Raw genomic sequence first — 25,900 nt, 5'->3', positions numbered from 1 at the left:
AGCTTATTTTCTGAGCCTCTTTCTCTCATTAACTTCTGCAATTCTACAAGATGTCTAAGATTTTCTTTTAGATTTCATCACTCTTTCATAATGCTCTTCTTTAGAGGCTCACCAATAACTAGCAGAGAACATAACACTTTAGTTCAATGCCAGTACATGAAAAACAGAATAAAGATAGAAAGCAAAACAAATGCCTCATGAACACAGTTGAAAGTCAGCGAGTTTTTGTCCTCTGAACCCATAGTCCAAGATGGGGCCTGAAAATTAGAACTTCTTGTACTGTTGTATTTCTCCATCCTGAATGTACCCCCAGACAAGAGGACACTGGGACTATGGTTGGATTTGCAAAAACATAGCCAAGGCCTGAGTAGTCAGGAACTTTTGGATAGGCCTTACTACTTAATTCTAGAATCTCAGGACCGTACTGGAATTGTGATGAGAAACTGTTCATTGATGCAAGAAACTCATTTTTCCTGACAGAGGGGAAATCTACTCTCAACTAGCCATAACTCTACCACTGTCTTAGTTCTGTTCATATTTAATTTCCTCCTCCGGTCCCCTCCCCACTGTGAGGCAGCCATTCTATAGATTAATTTTGCCTATTCTATAGCTTCATATAAATGGAATCACATAGTACATACCCTTTGTATCTGGCTAAGTTTATTCATAAAATGTTTTTGAGATTCATCCATATTATTGCTAGAATCAATAGCTTGTTCCTTTTTACTCCTAGGAAGTGTGTACCTGTATTAATATTCTACAGTTTGCTTATCATTTCTCCTGTCATTGGTATCTGAAATCTTTTTGGCTATCATGAATACAGCTTCCATGAAACTCTTATAAAGTATGGACATATGTTTTTATTTCTCTTGAATAAATAAGTAGCAGTAAAATTGCTGAGCATACAATTAGCATATCTTTACCTTTATTAGAAACAATCAGATGGCTTTCCTAAGTGGTTGTACCATTTAACATTCTCATTAGCAATGTATGAGTTTAAGTTATGCATATCCACACCAACACTCAAGCAAACAACTTTTATCTGATCTTAGAGTCCCCAAACATGCTATTCCTCTACCTGAAGTATTATCCCCCTTGTTCTGTGACTAATTAGTTGACCAGTTACCCATGATGTCTTCGCTTAAATATCAGTTGCTCAACAAAGTCTATTCTTACTGTTTTCTAACCCATCTAGGTTGGCCCTCCTGCTACACATTCCCAGAGCACACTGTACCATTTGTGTAGTATTTCTAAGACTCACCTTGCTTATGATTATTTGTTTAATACTTCCTTCTTTCTTAGAGTGTGAGCTCCATGAAAGCAGAAACCATGTCTTCTACTATGCCTGGATGATTAGAAAGTACTCGGTAAATATTTATAGCTTTTTGTAAAACCAAGATGTAAAATCTTTTAATTACCTTATCACAGATATAGTGAAGGTGATTTGTTAAAACCATTCATAAGGGAATCCATCAGAGTACAGACACGTGTACAGGTAGGCATCAGCTAATAATTATAGCAGAAATTCCTTTTGTCCACTTTGCTGATATCGTCTACTATGTTTTCAAACTATGTAATATTTTGTGTCCAGCTCAAGAGAACCATAACAGCATCTTTCTGGAGGGTTTTCAGGGACAACAGCACAAAGCAGATGTTTAAAACAATAAATCCAGATAAGTCTTCTGGCAGCTTTTGTATCATCACTAAGAAATTCATCAGATAACATTAATAATTTATCATTAATATCATCAGCTCCAAGACTACTTTACAGCTTTAAAAATAATTTACTCCTTAAGTATAAGTAAGATCATATTCTTTCCCACTACCCAGAGCTCTCTTCTTCCCTACAGCTGAGGCTCACATAAAATGTATGCATCTGGAGAGCTGAATTAACTCATCCTAAACAATAGGGTGGCATTGCAATAGACACCATTGGATACACTGTATATTTTCTTTAGAAAATCAAACACATATAAGGAACCAGACTTTGGATATCTTGGAATTTTATCAGGCCCTCCATTAATTCCAATTCGAAACCAGGGTCTAGCACAGGGCTTGGCACATAGTAGCGGTTGAATAAACATTTATTTAAAACATCAATGAAAGTGGTCACAGCAAAAGCTCCAAACAAAGGAAATTCTAATAAACAAAGTTTATTGATTAATCCAGAAACATAGCCATTTTTTAAAAAAAAAGTATAAACCAAATTATTGCTTTCAGTCAATGAAACCAGGCGCCCCATGGGTGGGAGCTCTGTTTAACCAACACAGCTCTTACAGCGCTGAAGGCCATTCTCGTTGCAAGCCGTGCACTTCAGGGCCTTGAAAGAGTCCGTAAAGCAGTTTCGAAACACTGACATTTTGCTCCCGTGGCAGATGGAGCACGGAAGAAAGCCGAAGCCTCCACAGGAGGGACACTCGTGTGGATGCTGCACTCTCTGGATAGGTGGCGGGGGGACAAGAGAGGATAGAACATGTGTTAGCATGACAACTCCATCAGCCCTCCTGTCTTTCTGTACTGTGGATGGTCATAAAACAATATCGGCATAATATGGCTGGGGACCTGAAATCACCTACCATTGATATACAATAGACGCAGGGAATACACTAACTGAAGTTTCCTTCATTATCTCATTGACGGCCATCAATAGCATAACCTTGGTGTGTAAGGGCTGGTACCTTTCAGGTTAAAGGGCACACACTTCCAGAAATCCATCCTATGAAAGCACATATTTACAAATCAAGTAGTTCAGGAAATGGTCATTTGCATTAAAGGAAAATACTGTAACTTTCCCTTTAGTATCACGTCACAGTTTTATATCTTTGTTTATAGAATAGTAGGACTAATAGTGAGTATGGAAAATCGGAAAACTAAAAGCTGGAGTGGATGAGCCACTGTCAACCGAAGATCCATCATCATACTGCACGTGTGAATAATGCTTTGTATTTTTAAAAGCACTTTCAAATGCATGACTATATAGAGTCTTTCCTCATCCCAACCTTCACACACACTGACACCTTCTTCTGTAAAGCAGCTAATTCAAGCAACATTATCCTCATTTTATATTTAAAGAAACAGGCATAGAAATCTTAAGACATTTATCCAAGTCTGTAAAATTACCCACAGTAGCTATCAGCCTTTCTACCTCAAGTAAAAGTAAAGTACAAATGAAAGTATAATGAAATTAACTAGCAAGGATGTTAAGGATATTTTGAGAATTATCCATACGTATTTCTATTTGCTTTTTTGAGCATGTGACCTTTACTGGAGTCTACTAGCGGCATCCACTTGCTGGGGGGAGATTAGGATCGATTACAGAATGAATACAAAGAGAACGTGAGTTAATACCAAGCTTCTGACTTGCAAAATAGGAATTTGCAGCAATGTTTGAAAGCCCACCTTTGTGACAAGAGTAATTGCTAAAGTAAGCTTGGGAAATGTAGACACAGACACACACACGCACACACACAAGCACACTCAAACATACCTTACATACTTAGACATACATACAGATTTTCCCTGGAAGTTCACAACTGTACTTAATAAAGTCTCCAAAAAATCCAACTGAAAAGGTAACCGATTAACTAGGTTTAATCTACCATGTCCCTGGCAAGAAACCTTTTCCCAGAAAACAACTATAATTTTCTCATAATCAGTACTCTGTGGAATGTACTTTGGGAAACAAACATTAAGGATATGATTGCTTTAAAATTTATATATTCCCAGACTACTCTTCAGAGATGCATATTCTGTATATAGTAAGATTTGTTTAGTTACCATTTGACTTTGCTATTATATCAAGATGGCAAAATCCATGGAATATCTTATTTTTAGTAACACAGAATTACCTTGATGGAAAGTAGTGATTGCCAGTCTGAATGACACAAACAAGGAATGTTGTCAAGTTTGTAGATACCCAAAGCTCTTCTAAAAAGTTAGATTGTATGTAGTAATTTAGTTTCTGTGTAACTGGGTTTTTGTCATTTCTTTGTGCAAGGTTGACCAAAAAATGGTGTACCAGACTTACAATTTTGCATGATATAAAAATGTCTTTAGAAAAAAAAACTTTCAGTAAAAACAAAAACAGTGAAGAAAGAGTGTAGTCTAAAAGCAAAACATAGAGAATTAGTAAGTAATGCTATTCTTATCAAATTTTAGAAAGAATATGATACAGTAGATAGGCCATTGACATGCATTAAAGCCATGCCAGAGATTATGTTAAAAAAATTTAATGACTTGTACGAAAGAACACCAACTAGTCAGAAAGGACTAATAGGGCCCTGAATCCAGGACTTCACCCATTAGTGCTGGATTGTAAATAGGACTGGATTCCAAGTAGAGTGGGATCATCAGATTTTGCAATTTAAAAAATTGGGACGCCCAGTTAATTTGAATTTCTGACAGACCACAGATAAATTTTTATATAAGTATGTGCCAAATATTTTATGGGACATGCTTAAACTAAAAAAATTATTCATAATTTACAACAGGTTTAAATGTAAGTGGACATCCTATATTGTACCTGGCAATCCTCACAGGGGAGTTGCTGACAGGGAAGAGGAGAGCTGCTTGGGAGTCTTGGGGTAGCAGCTATTTACCAACCAGTATAAATTATTTTAATATCTTAACAACCAGTATAAACATGTTTCAATATTTTCAAATTCTTGAATAGCCTATGGTTTTCCCATAAAATATATCTGCAATGGCAAGCAAAGAACAAAAAAGCTAGAATACATGTGAGCACTAGGAAGCTTCCTAGGTTCATTCACCAGCGATGTCATTCACTCCAAACACCAGGCTCTAAACACAGAGAATCCAAAATGATAACGCAATGCAACACAATTAAAAATTATTGAAACTGAGCAGGACCCTGCAGAACCTTTCTGGGGACAGACACCTCCCCACCCCATCCCCTGGTTCTTGTTTATAGAAAAGCTTTAGCCTCCTAGGCCTTCCCTGAGTTCCAAAGAGTGTATTTAATCAGAGAAGTGAGAAAATGCAGAAACAAATGAAAACAGTTAGGCAAGACAAAATAATAATAGTCTAGCCATAAAACAAAGTCAACGACCTTTAGTTCCTCCTCAAGGGCTAAAGATAATATCCTGAGCCATATCCTGGAGTTGTTTTGCAGATACTAAGACCCCCCACTGCCAACGAGGTGGAAGACGTTAACTGCATGCTGACCTCCAGTAGGTAGACTCCAGACAGGTTGGAACCAGAAGGTTGATGATGTTAACTCCCAAAATACCACCCTGTTACCTCACCACCAACCAATCAGGAGGATGTTCACGAGCTGATCAGGCACTCTGTGACCCTCTCCCTCACTTTGTCTTTAAAAACCCTTCCCTGAAGGCCACTGGGGAGTTTGGATCTTTTGAGCATGAGCTGCCCATACTCCTTGCTTGGCCCCATGTTGGGCACCTTACGATAAACGTTGTACTTTCCTTTACCACACGCCAGTATCAGTAGATTGGCTTTACTGCATGGGTGAGTGGACCCAAGTTTGGTTTGGTAACATTATCTTATATCATGGGCCTGGAACATGATTTACAAAAACTACTTTCAAAGGGGCAAAATATCAAATGTTAAATATATAATGAGTCTGCTCTTTCTTAAAGTTTCTCCACAATTCAGAAAAAATAAATTTTCTAAAATGAAGTTAATATATAAATACTAAAAGCCACATTGTTCTTTCTAGAGAGAATCACAAATAGACCAAGGTCATTCTAAAATAACATCATCACTTGCAAACTGGTGGTCACAGAGTTTCTCCCCAGGAATCTCCAGCCATTTGTTTACCAGCACAATGAACATACCAGAAATTGTCAAGCTCTGTTGTCTCAAACTCAGTTTAAATTTGGCTGTCAATTTGAAATTTAGAGACAGAACTTTTCATTAGATTACTCAGTGCTGTAGTCCATACTTTAAACAAACTGGATCTAGTATATCTTTCTTTGCCTTCAAGCTTTCCAAATGGGAAAAGCCCATGGAAGAGTCATTAACCATTACAGATGGTCACTTCAGTTACGATGGTTATTTCTTTGTATTCTAAAACATCTGTTAATTTTATATTTGTAAGATGGTAAAATCAGTTGATTCAACTGATCAAGAACAGGAAGTAATAGAATAATAATAAGAAAAAAATAAATAAATAAAATAAAACAATGTCAGAATCTGTGCAATGCCATGATGAGATATGTCTTTTACTTAAAAGATATGTCTTTTACTTTAATTCACTCATTAAATTGTCTCAACAATTTAATGAGTTAATTCATGTAAAGTGAATAGAATATTGCCTGGCACATTGTAGCTACTTAACAAGACATGATTAGTTATTATTTCACTAATAAATCCTTATTTGAAGAGATTTTTACTAACTGCTGCCTCAAGTTAAATTGCTTGTGGTCACATGACACAACCATTTTCTACCATTCATAGAGTCATTTTATTTAAACACTTCTATATTTAGTCTTCTGGTCTAAAGTGTTACCACTGTAAGAAAGGGAGAGTAAATGTGTTTCAATTCACGTGCAAATTCTGATGTCTTGGAGCACAGTATTGGAAAGATTCTGAGGCCACTTCCACTCAGGAAAAATTAGCTGTTTCAGCCATAAACTTGGGAGAGGAAAGGGATAGCTTATACAGGATGTAGTGTCTATATCCAATTCTCACACGAACCTGACGTAATAGAGACTATCTCATTTCACAAATGATGAAACAAAGTCTCTTAATGAGTTAAAAAAAATGTTCAGGTCACAGTGGAATTTGAAAATTAGAAATTAGAGAACTCTCTTCAAGAACTATATGCATGCCCTTTCCTCTTTAAGAGTAGTTTTCAACCTTTACTTACATCCATTTTTTCCCAAATAATATATTACATGGGATTCCCAAAACATAAAACCGTTAAAAGGATAAATGCTGCAAATGAAGCAGAAGTGGGGTGGGGGTGGGAGTGGGTCTTGAGGGGACCCACTAAGGCTCCCCCAGTGTTCCACTAGCCTCCAGAAATCCTATTCCTGTTACATCACCCAGTATAAGCTATTCCACTTGTTCTTCTAATAATAGTAAATAATTCAGTCATTCCTAGCCATCTCCTTCAAAGAGCGCTTTTGTTATATTGGAACTCCGGTTCCAACTTAAAAGAGCTCCAACAATGAGAAAGAGCTGGCTTACACTACATGTTCCTGTGTCCTAAGTCCAATACCTCAGTAGACAGCTTTGCCCTCAGTGCAAGATGGAAAAAGAGCTAAAAAATTCCCCGAATTTGAACAGTGTTCCAGGTTGGAGGAAGCAGGAATAACTGAAGTTAACAATAGTCATTATTGGTAGTAACAAAACAGACTTCCACTTTCAATGAAGAGGTTAACAAGAGACACTTTGACCTTCAAGCAATTAAGAAATCTAGGGTAGCTCTTCAGTGTCCTGGAGCCCAGCAAAGCTTGAAACCATGCAGACCTGGCTGAGAATAGCACCCAGTAAGAGAACTAAATCTACGGAGTGTCCCTTTTCTGAATAGTGGTTTGGGTAGAGGCATGTCCCTGGGGGTGGAATTCAAGAAAAAAGGAGTGCAAAATCATCCTCCCTGTTACCTCTTTCTGTTCATATATTCTTGGCAAGGGAATTTAAAAAAATAAAACTCAGTGGTCTCATTCCACAAATTAGTCCACATTGCCAGGAACTGTGCAAGGTGTAGGGGATATAGCAGTGAACCAGAGACCTCCCTGTTCTCTTAGTAGTAGCTCTCAGCTACAAATAAGGATTTATTAGTGAAATAATGATGAATAATGACTAATCTTATTGAGTGTTTACTACATACCAGGCAATGTTCTATTCACTTTACATGATTCACTCATTAAATCTTCTCAACAACCCTTTGAGTAAAAGGCAGATCTCATCATAGTGTTGCAGAGATTCTGACGACATTATTTGAGGATGGCCTTGGTCTATTTGTGATTCCATTTAAAAATGATGATGTAGCTTTTTGTATTCATATATTAATTTTATTTTAGGAAATTTATTTGTGGTCTTCGAATACGTCCACTCCATACTGCAGTCATCTGAACTGAAGCCCCCAAGCATTCCCTAGTCTCTAACAAAGGACCAAGGGGACAAGGGGGGAGTTCATGAATGATTGTCAAATGGGTTTCCTTTGTAGCACAAACTCAAATTTCATAAATATAAAGAGTTTTTGCTGTTATATAACATAGGAACAGGATGCTAAGATCAAGGGTCTTCTGTGTTTTCTTCAAGATCAGGAAATGAATGCACTTCTTATTTCTGAACTCAGATCATCTAACCTTATTTTAGGAGAGCTAGAAAATCTCTTAAGTATTTTACCAAAGAGGAAGCAACTTATCTGAGTCTCCACGACCCCATCATCCAGCTTGTCTATGAAGCAGACTCACTCCATGTAACAGATTATCAAAGAGTGAACACTTGGCATATAATCATCTCTGGATGACTCACCTTTTTCTATGTATTTTGTTTTAAACTATATTCAATAATTTAATTCAGCAAATTCTTGTTAAGTGCCTAATAAACGACTCTCTGTCTGACCTAGCTCTTAATAAACAGAATCGTTCCTGATTAGAGTTCCTAGCATTCTCAATTTGCAGAGCTGGGAAAGAAGCCCCTGAACAAAATGCTGACACAGAGGAAATTTGTTGCTTATATTCCCGAATGCATAAGCCAGATGTACGAGTCTGATTCTTGACCCAATGGGATGTACTGCCACAACCCTACTTAAAAAGATGTTCCAATTCCAGAGAGAGGCAGCCAGAGCACTTGGCCTGATTTCCCAGGTGAGTAGGTGGTACTCTGCTGCTGTAGTCTCTGAACATGCTGCAGCCACCCACCCCACAGAGAAGCAACATCACCCGGAATGGTGCTTCTCCAGGGAGGGTCAGGCCAGTCTTTGATAGCTCCAATGCCTTGTACAGGCAGCCTGTGCCATTTCCAGCATCCTCAGGGTATAGCTGGGAATCTTACCTCTGTTCTTCATAAATAACAAATCAGGCTTTACAAGGAAAAATGTACAAAAGTGGACACTATGTTGGCAATCTCACCAACAATGACAACAAAATGTTTGCTCATATCTTTAAAAGAAACAGCAAGGCAGAAGCTTACTTAGAGCTTCTCTACCATCTGAGATCTTTAATCCAGTACCTGCCATAACAAGGTGATTGCTAATCATCTCAGGGATGCCCTGACTTCCTCTGTGTGGGGAACATCAGGATCAGCTATCCATCTCGGTTATTGTTTGGGGGAAATCCTTAGACATCTCTTCGCTTTTGATCTTTAGCCTGTTTATTTATATAAGTAAATACATAAATATATAAATAAATTTTACCCCCCAATGGTGATTTTATTCATCTTTTTCACCCAAGTGTTCTCTTACATAAAATAATTCTTTTTCTCTTCTTTTTCATTGATTAACTGCTTTGCCTTCTCAAAAACAAACAAACAAAAAACAAAACAGACAAAAAAAAAACCTTGGATGAAAGAGGATTCATTCATCTATTCACTCAACAAATAATTATTGAGTGCCCATTATTTTCCAATTCCTGTTCTAGGCGCTAGATGTAAAGAACAGAACAAAATAGGCAAGAATCTGTGTCCACGCGGAGCTCATATGTTACTGGGAAGATCCCCTGCAAACTGTCCCAGGAGCAGAACCCGCACTGGTACAGGTAGCCTTATTAAATCCAAGTCTCATACCAGCTATCGCCATATTTCACTTGCTTCTGCTGCTTTTGGCCAGCTCCTCATGTTTGAGGCCACTGACAAGTCTTCATCAGCGAATCAGGCCCCCTCAGGTTCCCCGAGCAATTTTCACTTAGATGGGAAGTATGCTAGAATTCTTGGGCCAGAAAACTTGAAATTTGATTTGCTGATACCGTTTCTGATGACCCAGCTGCAGATGCTAAGCCTCTTTCCTCCTCATTACTGGGGTAACTGCTGAAAACTGGGGCCTGAATTACAAAGATCAGGGTGATGAATTATGCAGCACCCAAGTAACAGCAAATTAGAACTTAGTAGGAGCTGTCTGGTTTCTCTCCGAAGTTATTGCCAATTTTCCCCTCTTCCACAATGCCACACTAGCATAAGATCCAAGTGTTAAAATTCAGTCTGTTTCCTGGACCTAGTACTCTGCCTACCGCCCAGTAAACTTCTCAGCTGGGCCTTGGGTCCTGCCACGTTTGATCAGATTTCCCAGATACCTACATGACACTTAATTTGAGAGTGATGGCCGCATAGATTCATGGTTAAGATTATGGAGTCAGGCTCATTAAAATCATGAATCAAACACTATTTGTAAGGTCTGGAGCAAGTGATTTAATCCTCTGTGCCTCCATTCTCTTGTCTGTAAAACAAGGATAATAATAGAACCCACCTTGCAGAGTTATTGTAACGTTTCAATAACTTAATACGTATAATACCAAGAATATTACTTGCTACTTAGTAAGGACTCCAATGTTTCCTACCTCAGGAATATTAAACTCCTGTTTCATTGCCAAAAGCCAACCAGAAGAATGGAATGGGTTTGGATCTGAATCTTGTCCTTTATCCACTTTTCCTGGTTCTTCCAACTGCTTCTCCAAGGCCAGTCTCTTTGCCTGGGTGAGTTTGCCTTAAACCCCAGGCTCCTCACAGGCAGAGTTCAGGGCTTTCTGGATGGCTGCAAATTCTCTACCAGTTTTGTTATATGGACAAAGCAGCCCAACAGAGTTATAACACCTTATAAATCCTATGAACGGTAGAAGCCAGTACCGTACTATTGTATATATTTCAACATTAAGAATAGTTTTAAATGTTTCTGGCTTATTTATGTCATCTGTAGAATTGAGACAGACTTAATGAAGAGCATAAAATCCTCTTTCAAAATTCTTTGAGCTGAGAGAAAGAGAGAGGTTATGTTAATATATAGCATGGCGGTGTTAATCAAGTTGCAGAATTAAGAAATTATAGACTCAAAAGAATAAAGTCTATGAATAGCTAAGTCAATCGTCAACCTTTAAAAAGAAGAGTAATGAGGGACATTGACTTTATAAGACTCTAAAAGATGCTTTTAAATCACAGAAATAACAACAGTAGGATATTGATACAATAGGAACAATGGAATGGATTAGAAAGCTCAGACAAAGACCCAGGTACATATGGGGATTTCCTATAATAAAAAATTGGCACAGGGGGCTTCCCTGGTGGCGCAGTGGTTGAGAGTCTGCCTGCCGATGTAGGGGACACGGGTTCGTACCCCGGTCCGGGAAGATCCCACATGCCGTGGAGTGGCTGGACCCGTGAGCCATGGCCGCTGAGCCTGCGCGTCCGGAGCCTGTGCTCCGCAGTGGGAGAGGCCGCAACAGTGAGGGGCCTGCGTACCCCCCCCCCAAAAAGAGCTAATATCTAGAATATAGAAGGATCTTCTGAGAATCAACAACAACAACAAAAAAGACAATTCCAACACTTTTCATGGGCAAGGATAAGAATACACAACTTACAGAAGAAGAAATTTAAAAATTTAACAAGCATACAAGGAAATGCCCAAACTCAATGGTTATCAGAAAAACATTAATTAAAATGATAAGGCAATATCTCTCTATACCTACTACCCTGGCAAAAATCAGACAACAGAAAATTGGAGAACGATGTAAAACATTGCCAGGAATGTGGGAACATACGAAACCGCTTTCTCCACAGGAGGGAGTGTTGGATGCTGCAAGCATCATGGAGAGCCATCTGGCACTACCTGAAAAACTGGGGATATGCATAAGCTATTACCCAGCGATTCCTACTCTCAGAGAAATCCACAAGCGAACATGGTCAAGGTTGCTCCTTGCAGCACTGTCTGTTTGAGGGAGAAGTTAGAGGACATCAGTGGAAAAAATGAGTAGATAAAAAATATTGGGTGGGCTCCATGCAGCTGCATTGTCCAAAGTAGGAGCCCTCGGTCAGATATGGTTAATTAGTTTATTTATTTTAAAATTTGTATTTAATTTTACTTGACTTGAATTTAAACTTAAATCAAGTAAAGTTAAATAAAATTAAAAATTCAGTTCTTCAGTCGCACTAGCTACATTCTAAGCGCTCAACAGCCACATGCAGCCAGTGACTACTGTTTTGGATAGTACAGATATAAAAGAGTTCCATCATCAAAGGAAGTTCTATTCAACAGTGATGTTGTGGGAAAGTACACAGCAGTTAGAAGAAATGGATTAAAGGTTCGCATAGCAATATCGATGGTTCTTAAAAGCATAGTGCCTAAGAAAATAATTTGAAACACAATTAGGTACATTACATGACATCATTTGTAAGAGTAAAAATGTGCAGAGAAAATAATAATACATATTAACCAAGTTAAATCACTTAAATAAAACATACATATTAACCCAAATTGATGGTTTCATGGAGTTGGAGTAGAGTACAGGGACAAAAGGAAAGAAATGAACCCACCCATACAGATTTTAGAGCTGAGAGGAATTTTAGATTATCAAGTACACACCCTCATTGTGTTTGTCTTTCTCGGTAAAATTACTATATGAATAAAACATGATTCCTAACACCAAGTAGTATATAGTTCATTTGGGACATGAATTAAATGCCCAAAGACAAGTAATAGAAAAATTAAAAGACTTTGATAAGCACCTAAGAAAAAGAGGGATACAGGAATGCAAAGGTGTGAGAGATCAGGAATGATGTGGGGAAGAGGTGATACTGCAGATGGGCCTTGAAGATGGTGAAGGGGAATGAGGAAATGGAACAATAGCAGGCTTGCACAAAGGAATGGTGGTAAAAAACCACGAAGTGGAAGGAATGGTAGAGAATCAGAAATGAGGTCAGCAAAGGAGATTGGACCAAAAAGAGCTGGCGTGGCACAATAGATACCATGTAACCATATTGCATAGTTCCCCTGGGAAAGTCTGGGTTCAGGTTCACTGCCACAGAATAATTATTAATGCACCCTTTTCACTCTCAAGGTGTCCCAGTTTAGACTATAAAATATATATATATTTTATCCTACATATAGAGAGAAGTAGGCTGATCAAATACTGGAGCAGAGAGGTATTAAGGGTTTCCTGGTTGCATATTCATTTGATACATCATATATTTGAATAAGTATTTCTCAGATGTTGTCATCATAAATATAGGAACAAAATTAAAAGGTGCACTTTTGGAGAAATAACTTTTTCTCTAATCTTTAGAAATGATGAGCTGGTCTGTAGGAAAAATAAAATAATTTAAATAAAAAATTTTATATGTGCTTCAAGATAACGGCCTGACATGAAACACCTCATCAACATCTCTATAACAGAGAATTAGGCTCTAATAAAGCCAACTGGAATTTTCACCTAATACTATGAGGTTGTTAGACACTAACACTAAAGTCACTCTAGCTGGAGGAAACCTCACCGTAGGTGGTAGCAAATTAAAACCGCCACATGTATCCTGTTACATATTTGTAAGAACACAGAGAAAAATTCAATTAGGAAAACTCAATTACAATCAGAGTGTGTTGAATGTTTTGATTACTAAAAATAAGTTGCTAAAAGCACAATTACCTCAATTTTGGTTAAGAGGTCTTGCAGTTCTCCTGATTCATTCATTGACAAAATTTTCTCAGCACCCTATTAACAAGAGAGGGTAGGGGAGAAAGAAAATCCATTTTGTTAGTATTTGAGAAAACAAAGTTCTAGCCAGGAAAGTTTAACTCACAAAATACTGAACAGGATTTTTCCCTTCAGATCTAAGTAAACTCAGAGCCAGGAGGCCAAAGAGGAGAGGAAATTTCTCTCTCCTTTCACATACTCTCCCATCTAGTAAGGCTAATTGTGGGCAAAAGGAGGACTGCCAGCAGAAGGTGAGTACTGGGAAGTCCATCCATGCCTGTCAGACGAAGTCCCGAGATGGAAGGTTCCAGCACACCCTTCAGAGCTGTTCAGGGACCCTAAGCCAGCCACCTGGAAAAGGAAGCCTCTGAGCAAATCCCCAGCCTGGGCTGCCTCTGCCCTGTTCCAGGCAGTCCTGGACATGCCCCACTCAGAATCCTTAGAATCCATGTCCTTAAGGACATGCCCTCCTTAATGCTATTAAGATAACAGCAGCTAATAATAATGATAATGATAATAAAAGTAATAACCACCCACAGTAATTAAGCACAAATAGGAGACAGGCATCCAACATCATCTAATCTGATGTGCTAGGCTCACTTAATGGTAGAAATTGAGCCTCTGTGAGATTAAATAACAATTGCAAGGTCACCCAGAGAGAAAGCAGAGTGGGAATTTGAACACAGACAGGGGAATTACTCCAGAGTCAATGGAGTAAGACTCTACTTAAAAATGAGAACCTGGGCTTCCCTGGTGGTGCAGTGGTTGAGAGTCTGCCTGCCGATGCAGGGGACGCGGGTTCGTGCCCCAGTCCGGGAAGATCCCGCATACCACGGAGCGGCTGGGCCCGTGAGCCATGGCCGCTGAGCCTGTTCGTCCGGAGCCTGTGCTCCACAGCGGGAGAGGCCACAACAGTGAGAGGCCCACGTACCGCAAAAAAAAAAAAAAAGAAAAAAAGTGAACTTTACCTAAAAATGCAAGAGGGAGGAGATATGGGGATATATGTATATGTATAGCTGATTCACTTTGTTATAAAGCAGAAACTAACACACCATTCTAATGCAATTATACTTCAATAAAGATGTTTTTTTAAAAAAAACAACTTTACTGTGAAAATGAGAACTGGGATGATGTACGCACTTTCCAACAAACTAATCATGTTTCTTTGAACTACCCCATTTTCCTTTCCTTTCCAGCCTCTTCTTACCTTCTCCCACTCTACTTCTCAACATGCAGCCATAGAGGCCATAGAAGGAAGAAGTTATTCTTTCTCTTTTTTTTTTCTTTTAAAGAAAACAGACATTTATTTTTCACAGTTCTAGAGGTGGGAAGTCCAAGATTAGGGTGTCAGCATGGTCTGGTTCTTTTTTGTTTTTTTTCTTTCTATAACATCTTTATTGAGGTATAATTGCTTTACAGTGGTATGTAAGTTTCTACTGTATAACAAAGTGAATCAGCTATAGGTATACATGTATCCCCATATCTCCTCCCTCTTGCATCTCCCTCTCACCCTCCCTATCTCATCCCCTCTAGGTGGTCACAAAGCACCAAGCTAATCTCTCTGTGTTATGTGGCTGCTTCCCACTAGCTATCTATGTTACATTTGGTAGTGTATATATGTCCATGCCACTCTCTCACTTCGTCCCAGCTTGCCCTTCCCCCTCCCCATGTGCTGAAGTGTATTCTCTACGTCTGTGTCTTTACTCCTGTCCTGCCCCTAGGTCCTTCAGAAACTTTTTTTTTTTAGATTCCATATATATGTGTTAGCATTCGGTATTTGTTTTTCTCTTTCTGACTTAATTCATTCTGTATTACAGACTCTAGGTCCAACCACCTCACTACAAATAAATCAATTCCGTTTCTTATTATGGCTGAGTAATATTCCATTGTATATATGTGCCACATCTTCTTTATCCATTCATCTGTCAATGAACACTTAGGTTGCTTCCATGTGCTGGCTATTGTAAATAGAGCTGCAATGAACATTGTGGTACATGACTCTTTTTGAATTATGGTTTTCTCAGGGTATATGCCCATGAGTGGTAATGCTGGGTCGTATGGTAGTTCTATTTTCAGTTTTTTAAGGAACCTCCATACTGTTCTCCATAGTGGCTGTATCAATTTACATTCCCACCAACAGTGAAGGATTCCCTTTTCTCCACACCCTCTCCAGCATTTATTGTTTCTAGATTTTTTGATGATGGCCATTCTGACCGGTGTGAGGTGATATCTCATTGTAGTTTTGATTTGCATTTCTCTAATGATTAGTGATGTTGAGCATCCTTTCATGTGTTTGTTGGCAATCTGTATATCTTCTTTGGAGAAATGTCTGTTTAGGTCTTCTGCCCATTTTTGGATTGGATTGTTTGTTTTTCTAATATTGAGCAGCATAAGCTGCTTGTATATTTTGGAGATTAATCCTTTGTCAGTTGCTCTGTTTGCAAACATTTTCTCCCATTCTGAGGGTTGTCTTTTCGTCTTACTTGTGCTTTCCTTTGCTGTGCAAACTTTTAAGTTTCATTAGGTCCCATTTGTTTATTTTTGTTTGTATTTGCATCACTCTAGGAGGCAGATAAAAAAGGATCTTGCTGTGGTTTATGTCATAGAGTGTTCGTCCTAAGTTTTCCTCTAAGAGTTTTATAGTGTCTGGCCTTACATTTAGGTCTTTAATCCATTTTGAGTTTATTTTTGTGTATGGTGTTAGGGAGTGTTCTAATTTTATTCTTTTACGTGTAGCTCTCCAGTTTTCCCAGCACCACTTAATGAAGAGGGTGTCTTTTCCATTGTACGTTCTTGCCTCCTTTGTTGTAAATTAGGTGGACTATAGGTGCATGGGTTTATCTCTGGACTTTCTATCCTGTTCCATTGATCTATATTTCTGTTTTTCTGCCAGTACCATACTGTCTTGATTACTGTAGCTTGGTAGTATAGTCTGAAGTCCGGGAGCCTGATTACTCCAGCTCTGTTTTTCTTTCTCAAGAATTGCTTTGGCTATTCGGGGTCTTTTATGTTTCCATACAAATTGTGAAATTTTTTGTTCTTGTTCTGTGAAAAATGCCACTGGTAGTCTAATAGGGATTGCACTGAATCTGTAGATTGCTTTGGGTAGCAAAGTCATTTTCACAATGTTGCTTCCTCCAATCCAAGAACATGGTACATCTCTCCATCTGTTGTATCATCTTTAATTTCTTTCATCAGTGTCTCATAATTTTCTGTATACAGGATTTTTGTCTCCTTAGGTAGGTTTATTCCTAGGTATTTTATTCTTTTTGTTGAAATGGTAAATGGTAGTGTTTCCTTAATTTCTCTTTCATATTTTTCATCATTAGTGTATAGGAATGCAAGAGATTTCTCTGCATTAATTATGTATCCTGCTACTTTACTAAATTCATTGATTAGCTCTAGTAGTTTTCTGGTAGCATCTTTAGGATACTCTATGTATAGTATCATGTCGTCTGCAAACAGTGACAGTTTTACTTCTTTTCTGATATGGATTCCTTCTATTTCTTTTTCTTCTCTGATTGCTGTGGCTAAAAGTTCCAAAACTACATTGAATAATAGTGGTGAGAGTGGACAACCTTGTCTTTTTCCTGATCTTAGTGGAAATGGTTTCAGTTTTTCACCATTGAGAACGATGTTGGCTGTGGGTTTGTCATATATGGCCTTTATTACATTGAGGTAAGTTCCCTCTATGCCTACTTTCTGGAGGGTTTTTATTATAAATGGGTGTTGAATTTTGTTGAAAGCTTTTTCTGCATCTATTGAGATGATCATATGGTTTTTCTCCTTCAATTTGTTAATATGGTGTATCACATTGATGGATTTGCATATATTGAAGAATCCTTGCATTCCTGGGATAAACCTCACTTAATCATGGTGTATAATCCTTTAAATGTGCTGTTGGAATCTGTTTCCTAGTATTCTGTTGAGGATTTTTGCATCTATGTTCATCAGTGACATTGGGCTCTAGTATTCTTTCTTTCTGTCATCTTTGTCTGGTTTTGGTATCAGGGTGATGGTGGCCTCGTAGAATGAATTTGGGAGTGTTCCTCCCTCTACTATATTTTGGAAGAGTTTGAGAAGGATAGGTGTTAGCTCTTCTCTAAATGTTTGATAGAATTCACCTGTGAAGCCATCTGGTCCAGGGCTTTTGTTTGTTGGAAGATTTTTAATCACAGTTTCAATTTCAGTGCTTGTGATTGGTCTGTTTATATTTTCTATTTCTTCCTGGTTCAGCCTCAGAAGGTTGTGCTTGTCTAAGAATTTGTCCATTTCTTCCAGATTGTCCATTTCATTAGCATATAGTTGCTTGTAGTAATCTCTCGTGATCCTTTGTATTTCTGCAGTGTCAGTTGTTACTTCTCCTTTTTCATTTCTAATTCTATTGATTTGAGTCTTCTCCCTTTTTTTCTTGATGAGTCTGGCTAATGGTTTATCAATTTTGTTTATCTTTGCAAAGAACCAGCTTTTAGTTTTATTGATCTTTGCTATTGTTTCCTTCATTTCTTTTTCATTTATTTCTGATCTGATATTTATGATTTCTTTCCTTTTGCTAACTTAGGGTTTTTTTTATTCTTCTTTCTCTAATTGCTTTAGGTTTAAGGTTAGGTGACTTATTTGAGATTTTTCTTGTTTCTTGAGTAGGATTGTATTGCTATGAACTTCCCTCTTAGAACTGTTTTTGCTGCATCCCATAGGTTTTGGGTCATCGTGTCTTCATTGTCATTTGTTTCCAGGTATTTTCTGATTTCCTCTTTGATTTCTTCAATGACCTCTTTGTTCTTTAGTAGTGTATTGTTTAGCCTCCATGTGTTTCTATTCTTTACAGATTTTTTTCTGTAATTGATATCTAGTCTTATAGTATTGTGGACAGAAAAGATACTGGATACGATTTCAATTTTCTTAAATATACCAAGGCTTGATTTGTGCCCCAGATATGATCTATCCTGGAACATGTTCCATGAGCACTTGAGAAGAAAGTGTATTCTGTTGTTTTTGGATGGAATGTCCTATAAATATCAATTAAGTTCATCTTGTTTAATGTGTCATTTAAACCTTGTGTTTCCTTATTTATTTTCGTTTTGGATGATCTGTCCAGTGATGAAAGTGGGAATGTTAAAGTTCCCTACTATTACTGTGTTACTGTCGATTTCCCCTTTTATGGCTGTTAGCATTTGCCTTATGTATTGAGGTGCTCCTATGTTGGGTGCATAAATATTTACAATTGTTATATCTTCTTCTTGGATTGATCCCTTGATCATTATGTAGTGTCCTTCTTTGTCTCTTGTATTAGTCTTTATTTTAAAGTCTATTTTGTCTGATATGAGAATTGCTACTCCAGCTTACTTTTGAATTCCATTCACATGGAATATCTTTTTTCACTCCCTCACTTTCAGTCTGTATGTGTCCCTGGGTCTGATGTGGGTCTCTTGTAGACAACATATATATGGGTCTTGTTTTTGTATCCATTCAGCCAGTCTATGTCTTTTCGTTGGAGCATTTATTCCATTTACATTTAAGGTAATTATTGATATGTATGTTCCTATTACCATTTTCTTAATTGTTTTGGGTTTGTTACTGTAGGTCTTTTCCTTCTCTTATGTTTCCTGCCTAGAGAAGTTCCTTTAGCATTTGTTGTAAAACTGGTTTGATTGTGCTGAATTCTCTTAGCTTCTGCTTGTTTGTAAAGGTTTTAATTTCTCCATTGAATCTCAATGAGATCTTTGCTGGGTAGAGTAATCTTGTTTGTAGGTTTTTGCCTTTCATCACTTTAAATATGTCCTGCCACTCCTTTTAGGCTTGCCAAGTTTCTGCTGAAAGATCAGCTGTTAACCTTATGGGGGTTCCCTTGTATGTTATTTGTTGCTTTTCCCTTGCTGCTTTTAATATTTTTTCTTTGTATTTAATTTTTGATAGTTTGATTAGTATGTGTCTTGGCATGTTTCTCCTTGGATTTATCCTGTATGGGACTCTCTGTGCTTCCTGGACTTGATTGACTATTTCCTTTCCCATATTAGGGAAGTTCTCAACTATAATCTCTTCAAATATTTTCTCAGTCCCTTTGTTTTTCTCTTCTTCTTCTGGGACCCCATAATTCAAATGTTGGTGCATTTAACGTTGTCCCAAAGGTCTCTGAGACTGTCTTCAATTCTTTTCATTTTTTGTTTTTATTCTACTCTGCGGTAGTTATTTCCACTATTTTAATCTTCCAGGTCACTTATCCTTTCTTCTGCCTCAGTTATTCTGCTATTGACTCCTTCTAGAGAATTTTTAATTTCATTTATTGTGTTTCTCATCATTGTTTGTTTGCTCTTTAGTTCTTCTAGGTCCTTGTTAAACGTTTCTTGTATTTTCTCCATTCTATTTCCAAGATTTTGGATCCTCTTTACTGTCGTTACTCTGAATTCTTTTTCTGGTAGACTGCCTATTTTCTCTTCATTTGTTTGGTCTGGTGCATTTTTACCTTGCTGCTTCATCTGCTGTATATTTCTCTGTTTTCTCATTTTGCTTACCTTACTGTGTTTGGGGTCTCCTTTTCACAGGCTGCAGGTTTGTAGTTCCCATTGTTTTTGGTGTCTGTCCGCAGTGGGTAAGGTTGATTCAGTGGGTTTTGTAGGCTTCCTGGTGAGAGGACGAGTGCCTGTGTTCTGGTGGATGAGGCTGGATCTTGTCTTTCTGGTGGGCAGGACTGCGTCTGGTGGTGTGTTTTGGGGTGTCTGTGAACTTAATATGATTTTAGGCAGCCTCTCTGCTAATGGATGGGGTTGTGTTCCTGTCTTGCTAGTTCTTTGGCATAGGGTGTTCAGCACTGTAGCTTGCTGGTCGTTGAGTGGAGCTGGGTCTTAGCACTGAGATGGAGATCTCTGGGTGAGCTTTCACCATTTGATATTGCATGGGGCTGGGAGGTCTCTGGTGGGCCAATGTCCTAAACCCAGCTCTCCCACCTCAGAGTCTCAGGTCTGACATCTGGCCGAAGCACCAAGACACTGTCAGCCACACGGCTTAGGCTTATAAAAATGCATCAAGCATCCACTGCATGGAAGTCTGATTTTCTCCTGTTGTAATTCACTTTCCAGTCCTTGCAGATTAGCTGTATTAGGTCACTCTTCTGATGCTCAGCAAGGCTGCTCACCACTCCAGTCAGCAGCTCATTTCCCCAAAGTTATTATTTCTAATCAAAGGCAGAGACCACATCTGCCTTTTTCACATCATATCCCTGGCAAATAGGTGTGGAATCCATTTTTGATCCATCAACAAGACAAACAGAAATACCATCACATAAAAAATACTTCTTGGATTTCTCTTTGTGCTGGGTAGGGTGGAAAACACAAAGACTAATTTAAAAAATAAAAAGGCCCTAGCGTTAGGAGATTACAATTTTTTTTATGTAAACACACAACCAAGTAACCCACAATGTAGAATGGGAAATAACTGCCAAATGTTAATGATGCAGAAAAGATGAGCCAGGAGATCCTAGCAGGGAGGAAAAAAGATCTGCTTATGGAAAAGACTTTCTGATGTTGGTAGCATTTGATGTGGACCTTGAAGATTAAGTGAGGTTTCTAAGGGTAGGCAAGTCAGGCAGAGGTGTACAGGAGTCTTTAGTTCTGGGTTTCATTTACTTCAGTTTATTTTACATAACTCAGATCATCTTAATCACCATCAGGAATGTCAACTTGATAAATTAACAAAGTACAATGAATGAATACACAGGGTTACAGGGAACACATGTAGCCCTATGAGGCAAGTTATATTCTTTCATTTGTCGGTGGTTTTGCCAGGAATACAGACATGAGAACAAAGTAAGGAGTGCACCAAAACAAAACATTAAAGCCTAAAGCACAATAACTGGTAATATTTTACTTTCGCTACATTCTATTTCTTTTATGAGTTAGCGAAGCTAAAATGGGAGAAGCCTCAGGGAATTTGGTACGTGAACTAAGCAGTAAGGAGAATATGTGGCTCATTTTTCTTCAAAGAAAATGTACCCCAGTGACTCCAAAGAATATAAATGTACCAGCACAGCTATCATACATCTGCTTCCCAGATCTTTTCTTACCTTAGCAGGGTGCCTTAGTTCACTGTTTAGAATACCATGCACAGGCCAGGAAAGGACTATCACACTACCCCTAGATATGTGAAATTTGCTCTCCTCAGCCAAATCATTCCAGCACCATCAGTACCATCAGCACCATCCAGCAGATTCCACATTTCAGGAGAAACTCAGGCTCTGCTCACATCAAGCAATGTAACTAAAGGCCTGAGAGTCGATGCTCTTGGAGACACCTGGGTGCCGAGTGCACAGGTGGTGGACCAAGTGCTTAAGATGGGAAAAAACTCTGCTCTCTAACAAAGAACTGGGAGCTGAGTATCTCCAACCTCTCACTGTGGCTTCCACCCACAGGTCCACGTGGCCAGCCCTCAGCTGGTTTCCTGGGGAGGAGCCCTCTGGTTCCTGTGCTACTGACTGAGCAGATACAATAGCCAAAACCCCTTGCTTCTCCATGGGGTTCCACATCCCCACCCTCCACCTGATCTTGTCCTTGCTGAACCTAAGTGTGAGATCCTACAGGACAAGGAAATCAGATGGTGTTCTCTCTGCTCTTGGGGAGCAGCAGCAGGATGGGGATCTCAGCCTAGTCGGCAAGTTTTAGGGAAAACTTAGATCCCTCCCATCCTGAGACTTGAGACGTTTACCAGGGTAACTCCCAACCTGACCTGTCTGCACTGCATTTACATATTCCAAAGATCTTATTCCCTGCAGTTTTCTATCAAAAGCTTTCCAATGATTACTTGGCCTATAATGAAACTCTTGTGTCCACAAAAGGGAGTATATTTCCTTAAGTATCAACATTCTTAGGAAATAATATTTTCCTGGCTGGTATTTGGCTAAGAATGTCACATATGAGTTTGTTACTTTTAAAATATAACCCCACATCCAATTCCATGCAAGTGGAAATTAATTAATCATTCTATTACTTGGCACAGTTTACCAAGACTGACAAGATATCTATGGAAATATTTCTAGTATATTTTTCAATTAATTTAGAATCATTTTTTTCTGAAAATTAATACCTTCCTGAAAATAATGAATAATAGTGATGTGTTAAGTGGTTTACAGACACTGGCTCTTTTAACCATCAGTGAGAATTAAGTATTATAATTACAATTTTTGAAATGAAAAAACTACATTTCTCCGAAGAAGACATACAGATGGCCAACAAACACATGAAAAGATGCTGAACATCACGAATTATTAAAGAAATGCAAACCAAAACTACAACGAGGTATCACCTCAAACTGGTCAAATGGCCAATATCAAAAAATCTACAAACAATAAATGCTGGAGAGGGTGTGGAGAAAAGGGAACCCCCATGCACTGCTGGTAGGAATGTAAATTGATACAGCCACTATGGAGAACTGTATGGAGATTCCTTAAAAAAATAAAAATAGGGCTTCCCTGGTGGTGCAGTGGTTGAGAGTCTGCCTGCCGATGCAGCGGACACAGGTTCGTGCCCTGGTCCAGGAAAATCCCACATGCCGTGGAGCAGCTGGGCCCATGAGCCATGGCCGCTGAGCCTGCGCGTCCGGAGCCTGTGGTCTGCAACGGGAGAGGCCACAACAGTGAGAGGCCTGCGTAGCACACACACACACACACACAAAAAAAACCCTAAAAATAAAACTGCCATATGACCCAGAAATCCCACTACTGGGCATATACCCAGAGAAAAGCATAAATCAAAAAGACACATGCACCACAGTGTTCACTGCAGCACTATTTACAATAGCCAGGCCATGGAAGCAACCCTAAATGTCCATCAAGAGAGGAATGGATAAAGAAGATGTGGTATATATATATATATATATATATATATATATATATATGATGTGGAATATATATATTCTATATATACAATGGAATATTACTTGGACATAAAAAGGAACGAAACTGGGTCACTTGTAGCGACATGGATGGACCTAGAGACTGTCAAACAGAGTGAAGTAAATCAGAAAGAGAAAAACCAATATCGTATATTAACGCATATATGTGGAATCTGAAAAAAGTTGGTACAGAGGATCTTGTTTACAAAGCAGAAATAGAGACACCAATGTAGAGAATAAACATATGGATACCAAGGGGGAAGGTCAGGGGGTGGGATGAAATGGGAGATTGGGATTGACATATATACTGTTGATACTATGTATAAAATAGATAACTAATGAGAACCTACTGTATAGCACAGGGAACTCTACTCAGTGCTGTGTGGTGACCTAAATGAGAAGGAAATCCAAAAAAGAGGGGATATATGTATATGTACAGCTGATTCCCTTTGCTGGCAGTATAAACTAACACAATATTGTAAAGCAACTATGTCCAATAAAAATTTAAAAAGAAAAGAAAAAACTAAAATTTGAAGAGAATAAGGAAGGTACCCCAGGCCTTTCAGTTAATCAATACAAGGCCTGGACAGATCTTGAATTCAGGTCACGCTGACTCCAAAACCCACACTTTTTCCATTGTGCCAGCATACTTCCTGCTCACGATACAACATAATTGTATTAGTGGGAAAATGATAACTTCTCGTCTGGGGAGCATGACAATCTGTGGGTACACCTCTCTGCTGACTAGGTGCCCAAGAAGGTCAAGCGAATGAGAGATTTCACAGCAATGACTCCAAACAGAAAGAGAAGCTATAGCACATCCCAGTTTTGTTTTTTTTTTATCTCAGCACCACGCATTATTCAGTTATTTCAATATGCCAAGAAAGGACCTATTTCATTAACCTTCCAAACATGAAATTAGCTCTATTCTCAGTCACCACTTCCCACCTTAAAATTCTGAGCAGTGAGCTATGACATGTGAACAAGCCACTTTATTTTACGTGTGACAAGCTTCTCGAAGATAAGACTGTTTATATAACCTTTCCTCATATATGTATTACCAAAGAAGAGACTCACAGCTTTGGAGGAGATGGTATTACACAAAAGATCACACAAATAAATGTAAATTTATCTGTCATAAATACTACAAAAGAGACATTGACACAAGATGCTGTGAAAGCATATAATACGGTGATTTTAACCTACTCAAGAAGGTTAGGGAAAGTTCTCTCCATAAAGTAATGATTAAGTTGTTGTCTTTAATGATAGTTAACTGAGCACAGAGATAGAAAGGAGGAAGGATATTAATTTCCAGGACAATAAGGTTACCAAACATTATACATGCATGTCCCTTTGGGGTCACCATTTTCTCCAGTTCAAGATAAGAAAAGCTATACTCAATGAAACTTTCTATGAGATTCTGTACTGTATTTTGATTTGGTGCCCTGCAGGAAATATAGGTAAGACACAAGGCCACAGCATAAGCAATATATTTTATAAGCTGAAGAAAACAATAGATTGGTATAAACCAGCTTGGATTTAGCACTCTTCTAGATCTCTGGAAAGAATTGCTAGGTCAAGAGTTTCCAAACACCATTATCAAAAAATCAAAATAAACAAATACAAACATCTAAGTATTTTTCTCTCAAATACAAAATTATGTAAAATTGCACATATAGATATTAGCTATCTCCATGTTGATATTCAGGTTTCCTTTGCTGTGCAGAAGCTTTTTAGTCTGATGTAGTCCCACTTGCCTATTTTTGCAACCAAAGGTTTTTTGAATAAGACTCCGGATTAAATCCTAGTGCCTCCCTTACAAATTAATTTAACTTGGACAAAGACGCTTTAAGACTCAGTTTCCTTATTTGTAAATTGGGTATAAAAATGCGTACAGCGTTGTTAGAAAGATGACACGAGATGATGTGAGTCTAGAACATTGTATGATACATGATAGGAGTTCAATAAATAGTAGTTGTTTATTTATTTATTATTATTATTATTCAACTCCCTGAGAACATTTATAACTTAGAATCAACTTCAAGCTCTCAAAATTTGGTCCACAAACATTTTCCATCTAGAGTCAATAAATAATAAAAGGTAAATGCAAATCAACAAGAGTCCTACTTTATTTTGGGGTAATGTCACCATAAAGTGAAAGAGAATGTAATAAGGGTGGGGGGGGGCTCATGTAAAACATTGGGATGAAAGACTGAATTGTGTAACTTATTAAAAAGAAAAGGTGATACAACATTTGAGGACTTTCCAGACCATAAAGGTTCTCAGTTAAGTTGTAGAATGGCTAAAGTATTCTTTATTATGGGGGATTTAACTAGCTTTCCACTAGGACTCTAAAGAGTCAAAAAGGAAGCAGAGTTAGTGAAAAACACTGCTGAAGAAAATTGAGTTGATTA

The 25,900-nt window shown here is 38.2% G+C and overlaps 1 protein-coding gene across 1 annotated transcript in view; it reads right to left on the bottom strand.

Moving 5' to 3' along the window:
• Nucleotides 1–2,127: 2,127 nt before the first annotated feature.
• GRXCR1 (glutaredoxin and cysteine rich domain containing 1) overlaps nt 2,128–25,900 on the bottom strand; it is a gene marked incomplete at its 5' end in the record, with an annotated part of 298,880 nt that continues 275,107 nt past the window's right edge. The window contains 2 exons of the mRNA XM_079920430.1: nt 2,128–2,437; nt 13,557–13,622. Of these exons, the coding sequence (XP_079776556.1) occupies nt 2,258–2,437; nt 13,557–13,622 (246 nt within the window). The 3' untranslated portion in view covers nt 2,128–2,257. The remainder of the gene's footprint in view (nt 2,438–13,556; nt 13,623–25,900) is intronic.

This window comes from Stenella coeruleoalba (genome assembly GCF_951394435.1).
Source record: "Stenella coeruleoalba genome assembly, chromosome: 4".
Lineage (NCBI taxonomy): Eukaryota > Metazoa > Chordata > Mammalia > Artiodactyla > Delphinidae > Stenella > Stenella coeruleoalba.
Note: the sequence above shows the minus strand (reverse complement) of the source record. Positions and strands in the feature narration are given on the sequence as shown.